Source organism: Toxorhynchites rutilus, unplaced genomic scaffold (assembly GCF_029784135.1).
Source record: "Toxorhynchites rutilus septentrionalis strain SRP unplaced genomic scaffold, ASM2978413v1 HiC_scaffold_23, whole genome shotgun sequence".
Lineage (NCBI taxonomy): Eukaryota > Metazoa > Arthropoda > Insecta > Diptera > Culicidae > Toxorhynchites > Toxorhynchites rutilus.
Genome location: NW_026599795.1, coordinates 116,463 through 122,865, shown reverse-complemented (window position 1 = coordinate 122,865; position 6,403 = coordinate 116,463). Strand labels below are relative to the sequence as shown.

Below are 6,403 nucleotides of genomic sequence, written 5' to 3'. Positions count from 1 at the left end.
GAGTTCATATCATGAATTCATCTCCATGCAGGTTGATCCTTCTTCGTATATTCCCAACCGTGTTTGTTTCCCTGACTACATCAATTCCTCTGTGCATTTTGATCTGTCCATGAAGCAAGATATCCATAGATATTCAGATTACCAACGATCGAGGATCGCTCCAACGATCTTCGATGAAAAGTATGGGGGTATCAATTGTGATAATATGTACTTTACTGATGGGTCCACTATAAACGAGTCCACAGGATTTGGAGTGTTCAACGAATTTTTTAGCACCTCACACAGTCTTCAGAATCCTTGCTCAGTGTATATTGCTGAATTGGCAGCAATTCATTGGGCGCTGGACAGCGTCGCCTCACGACCTGTTGAACACTATTACATTGTAACGGATAGTCTTAGCTCTGTCGAAGCTATCCGTTCAGTGAGGCCGGAAAAGCACTCGCCGTACTTCCTTGAGAGAATACGAGAAATTTTGAGTGCTTTATCCAGACGCTGTTATGTCATTACCTTTGTCTGGGTCCCTTCACATTGCTCAATTCCGGGTAATGAGAGGGCTGACTCATTAGCAAAGGTAGGTGCAATTGAAGGCAAAAATTATTAGCGTCAAATCGCCTTCAATGAATTTTATTCTTTAGTTCGTAAAAATACCATCGTTAACTGGCAACGCAAATGGAACGAAGATGAATTGGGTCGGTGGTTTCACTCAATTTCCCCTAAGGTTAGCCTCAAACCGTGGTTCAAAAGTCTGGACTTGAATCGGGACTTTATTCGCACCTTCTCCCGACTCATGTCCAATCACTGTTCGTTAGATGCGCTACTCTTTCGTTTCAATCTTGCCAGTAGCAATCTCTGTGTTTGTGGCCAAGGTTACCACGACATCGAGCACGTTGTTTGGTCGTGCGAGGTGTATCTTGTTGCCAGATCGAATTTAGAAAACTCCCTTCGGACCCGAGGTAGACAGCCCAATGTACCGGTGAGAGATGTGTTGGCTCGGTTAGACCTCGATTACATGTCCCTAATATATGTTTTCCTTAAAACTATCGATCTTCGTGTGGGATTGTCCGTACACCCTTATCCTCTCCTTTTTTTTTCCTTCGCGAGCGACTGTTTCCCTTCTGACTAACTATAGAATAAGCTGAAATGTATATACATAATAGATATAATAATAGATTTAAGAATTGAGTATGATGAGCGTGAGTGTGAATGCGAGTGTGAACATTGTACAATAACCTTATATCCCCTCCTTTTCCAAAAGAAACTATGTCACCCTTCTAATCTCGAGTCGACCGCGAGTAATCGGTTTCCTACTTTATTAACCCTAGATTTAAGGAAACATGTTGATATATACTAATAAAAGTATAGCTAAGAGTTCGGCTCCTTTAAACCTATGTAACTGAGCCTGTAAAAATAAATGACTTAAATAATAACAGGTCAGAGTCACCCAAATTGTGTTCCCCCTAGAGCAGGAATTATGAACAATACACTTCTGCTCAGTTCATCATTTATGATATGAATTTCATTCATTCTGCTAAATGATAAACCTCGGAATTGGAAAGTTTTGTATTGAGAGGCCGTGATGGAACTCAAAACATCCCACCAAAGCAAGATATGAACCCGGTAAATGAAAAATTCTCTTTCGAGCCCTACCTGCGTGTCATTCAGAATCTCCAGATGCTCTCCTTTGCGGAAGCTTAAATCTTCGTCCGTCCGTGCGTCATAATCGTACAGCGCTACGAAAATCTTCGCCGTCGAGATCGAATCACCGCCCGGATCCGGAATGGCCGGCATTGGCTGCCGAATGGCTTGCTCTTGGGGTGGCGTTGCCACCTGATTGTTGGGCATCACCGGATCATTGTCGATGACACCGGCACCGATCTGGTGGTGCTCCTTGGTGTCGGTTTTGGCAGTGCTGCTGAAACAGTTGCCCATGATTTCGGCTGCGTCTCACCGCTTCAGCTAACAACTTGTTTTCTTCTTTATTTCGCCGTCGTCGCTCGGGGTGGAGCACGCAAACAGAATCTTTAATGCTCTGACGACTTGCTGCTGCTGATTCACTTGTTCTTCTCTCTAGTGCTCACTTGCTTGCTTTGGGTATATAAAATTGAACTTTCTGTACGCACACAACCCGTTGCTGTTTTACTTTCTGGGACACTTTGCGGCTCAGCAGCTACCAACCTCTCTGGCTCAAAGCAATTTACACATTTGGAACTTTCTAATCACCAATGAACCGCAGGATTCTACCATTCATCTCCCATCATCGGCCAGCCAGCAGAAAAATAACAACACACACTTTCACACGGTATCACATCACTTTTTATTTCTCGTTTTGTCAGGAACCAAAACACCCGTCGGGGCCAACCAAACCAATCGATGCTCGCTCTCACGCTCTGTATAATCAGGGGGAAAAATCAATCAATCCTTCATGAATCACTACGTCACTTTAGCGGATAAATTCGATTTGCGATAACATTCTTCGAAGCGAAGCTCCTCATTTCACCGAACTGCACACAAAACAATCACATAATTATGAACATCCATCCAAAAGCATATTAACATCCTCCACTCTTCCTTCTAGTCGACGAAGGTGTTGCTGTTTTACGGCTGCTGCTTCGCCCCGTGTTCACCAACACACTGTCAGCAGGGTGCAGTGTTGCCAGATGGCGGGATTGATAAGATGATTTAATGCTTCGGCCAAACAGGTGGGTTGAAGAAATCAGAGTTTCGAAGAGTACATTGATATAAATCCAGATTCGACTATCATCCACCATCAAATAGATTTTAAAATTTTGTTGATAACTTTAAATTATCGCAAAAATATGAGTAGTCCGATCTGTATGCTTCAGAAAAATTTATTTATTATTGAAAAACATTTCCCACGAAGATTGAAAAATTACCTACAAACATCATAACTTTAGATAGAGCCTCTAGCCAATACCTGACAAAGTCTTCATCGTCTTCAAAACAATTGGGCCAATGAACGAACCGCACTGAGGAACAATAGAACAAGAGAACAAGATAAAATGGATGCCAATGATCTTGATTTACCCACTTTTTCAAAAATATTTAAGCCACATGTACGAACAAATGGGTTTCGAAGATAATTGCTTCTTTGAATTACGGGTGAAAGGGATTCAACCTGAGAGAGAAGTTAGGAATCTTTACAGCAATCTATTGCACAAAGAAAGTATAGTAGCAATTACGCTCTTATATCCCCGATCGGAATGAAAATAAAATAGACATTGAATGCAGAACTGGAGTGAGGAGATCCGGATAACCAATACAATGATTACTTTTCTATGAGAATTTCTGGTCAAATTTTGTTTTCCTCTTTGCACTCACACACTCGTATTGCCGAACATTCCTCTCAAAATGCAGTCAGATCGGTTTACTTGGCTTAGAAGTCATAACCAAGCATTAATAAAAAAACGCAAGTAATACTACTTTGGGATGGCTAAGTTGCACTATGAACGTGTTTGCCATCAAATATCATCTTTCAGTATAGTGTTCGTTGATTTTGTTTTATTCTAGGCTAAATGAGTCACATAATATTTTTATGAAATTTGTATAACCAAAACAATAGGAAATAATTCATGAAACCTATATGCATCAGACGAAAATTTCTTCTGCGTGACACCATAATCTCTCTATTCAGCGCATTACTCTACATAGTACGGAGTGAACCATGTACTATTAACCATGGCGGTATGGCTCTATATCATGTGCATACAGAGTGAACCAAGTTCAATCAGTTTCTATTTTGAATTTAAACAATTTTCAAGCACCAAGCATCCAATTTAGACCAACAAAACTTTTTTCTTAAGGCGGTATTCTAGTCTAGAAATTAAAAAAAAAATTCCTCCATATTTCTGTAGTTTAGGCATTCAAGAAAATACCCTAAAGAGGACTTATCGGAAAACCTATTATTTACCGAGTTAGAGCCTATTTAGTGATGCGGTATCTAACCTGGTACGGCCATAACAATTAACTTCAAACGCGTTTTTCTCGAAACTAGTTTTTTCAAACTGGCATACACGATATCTCAAGTTCTACTGAACCGATTCATGTCGAATTTATATGGATACAATTTGCAGGCATCTCTATCGCATGAACCTCTAAAAAATTATACTTTTTAAACTTTACTTTTAAAAAAAAAATCGAGAAACGTTAGAAAAAACCTTTTAAACCGCATTTTGTTTTTCAAACGGCCGTCATTTTGTCAAAAAGATATTTATGACTTATCCGAGGTTCATGCAATAACGGCATCTTTACTGATTCAGAATCTGTTCGATTTTTTTTGTTTCAGATAACCAGAAGGGCTGGAACCGTGTACGCCATGGAACGTTTTTTTAACCCACTCACTTCATCAGCTCTTAACTATTCTAGTTATGAATATTTTTCTCCGATCAATTTTTGTTCTATTGTCGAAAGATAGATAAACAAGTAATATAAAGGATTGTAAAAATATTGTGTTATTTTACAGAGCTCAAAAAAATATACGAAATTCGTGTCTCTACACTAGAATACCCCCTTAAAACTACTAAGTGGCTTATTGAAATGTACTTGAACCTGTTTGCGAAGAAGGTACACATTGTGATTACATTAAAAAATGATTTTGGCTCAATTTGGCTAAACGAAGCAGTGGAAAATGCTGGTCTTCAGTGTGAATGATCACAAAATGTTCCATATATGCATAACCATGTAAGCCGTGCTATCATGTTCATGTCTGTATCAGATGGCAGGAAATATTATGCTGAACGCAACCAGCTGTGTATGCAGTTCCAGTCTCACATCTCTCCTCGCTCTTATTTCCATAACAGAATGACACACTTTGACATACAGCTGTTAAATGATTGAAATTTATTTCAAAATTGTCCAGTCATAGTGAATCAAGTCTTAAAAAGTGCTTCATTGGTTGTCAAAGTGGACCATGTACGCATAGGAAGCCAAATAACTGCCTCTTTTGGGCATGAAACTTGATGTTTTTACAATTCACATACGTCAAAGTCTTGTCGGAGAGTAGCTAACATTTCTGCTAACAATATCGAATGACAAAATTGAATCCTTCGAAAATTGCAGAGCACTAAACTTCAAGTTCGCTTTTCTTGAAATCATAACGCATAAAAACATATATCAGTCTGACTTAACACCTGCCATCTATAATTCAAACTTTAAAAATGGCAAACCAAACAATATTTATTCATAAATATTGACCACAATTTCTAAATAGGTCCCCTTCCAATAGAGTTTTCAGTTTGTTTTGTTAACCTTTTCTTTGAAAGTCGATGGGAAGAACCAAATCAAAGCAAAGAGATCCTATTGAAAAGTTGTGCGAGATATGATTTACTCATTTCGGGTAAATTCGCTGTATATTATATATACAAATCGACATAAAGGGAATTTTACCGAAATGAGTAAATCGACCCTTTCACCCATTCGAAATAATATCAAAAACAAATAATAAAAAAAATCATGTCTCGCATAACTTTTCAATATGGTCTCTCTGTTTTGATTTGGTTCTTTTCCTTCGCCATTCAAATAGAAAGTTAACAGAGAATCAATCAATTCAGATATATCCTTTCGAAAAGTTACGCGAGATTTGATTTCCTCACAACAAATCATAAGCTCCTAATTTTTCCCTCATCAATACCACTTGTCTGGCCTCACTGCACTATCACTTTATGGGCAACACAATTCGTACAAGAAATCACAAATTTCGTCTGCTGCAGCACTGGTGCTGTATTCTACACATTAGTGCCTATTTTTTCACCTTTTCGCCCACAGAACCAGCGATGGGTCAATGCTAGTTTCACAATTCACTTCCAGCGCAACTGTGGCACGGGTTTCTCTCCTTTCACATCGCAGCACTCGGTCCGGAAAGGATCGTGGAACAAATCAGCAAAACACGCAAGAGATTTCGCTTTTTTCGACGGCGACCGCGTTCAAAACGAAGGAAAAAACAACACCTTCGCACACTACTCGATAAACTACTGCCCCTAGCTCGACTCTCTATTTTTCGTTGACTGCTGCGGACCCGTCAAATTTCGTGCAATCGGGCAGCTGCTGCTGTCATTGTGCACTCCAGGGATGCCAGGCGATTTTCCCAAATAATTATCCCTAGGATGGCAATATTTTTGTTTTTCAGAAAAATCGAACCGAAAAAAAAGTTGAGCGTAAATTCAACTGATTAATAACCAAAATAATCGCGGTCCAGTTAAAAAAACAATGATACTTTTCTTTGTTTTTTACGCCCATTTTAAAAGTGTGTGATTGACTTCACATACTCAATTAGTAAAAATTCTCCAGAAAGAGCACACGCATTCACTTCTGGCATCTCTGATATACACCCACACGCCAACGTTTGCAACATGGCATCTGGAGTACAGGTGGGCTCATTCGCTGAAAT

General features: G+C 39.3%; 1 protein-coding gene across 1 annotated transcript; it reads right to left on the bottom strand.

The window, feature by feature from the left end:
- Positions 1 to 1,647: 1,647 nt before the first annotated feature.
- Positions 1,648 to 6,032, bottom strand: LOC129781848 (tyrosine-protein kinase Src42A-like; the record flags this gene model as incomplete). The annotated part of the gene is made up of 2 exons (XM_055789385.1): positions 5,768 to 6,032; positions 1,648 to 2,501 (listed from the first exon to the last, which is right to left on the bottom strand). A coding segment is annotated over exon 2 (282 nt), but the record flags the coding sequence as incomplete, so codon positions are not given.
- Between the last annotated feature and the right edge of the window lie 371 nt (positions 6,033 to 6,403).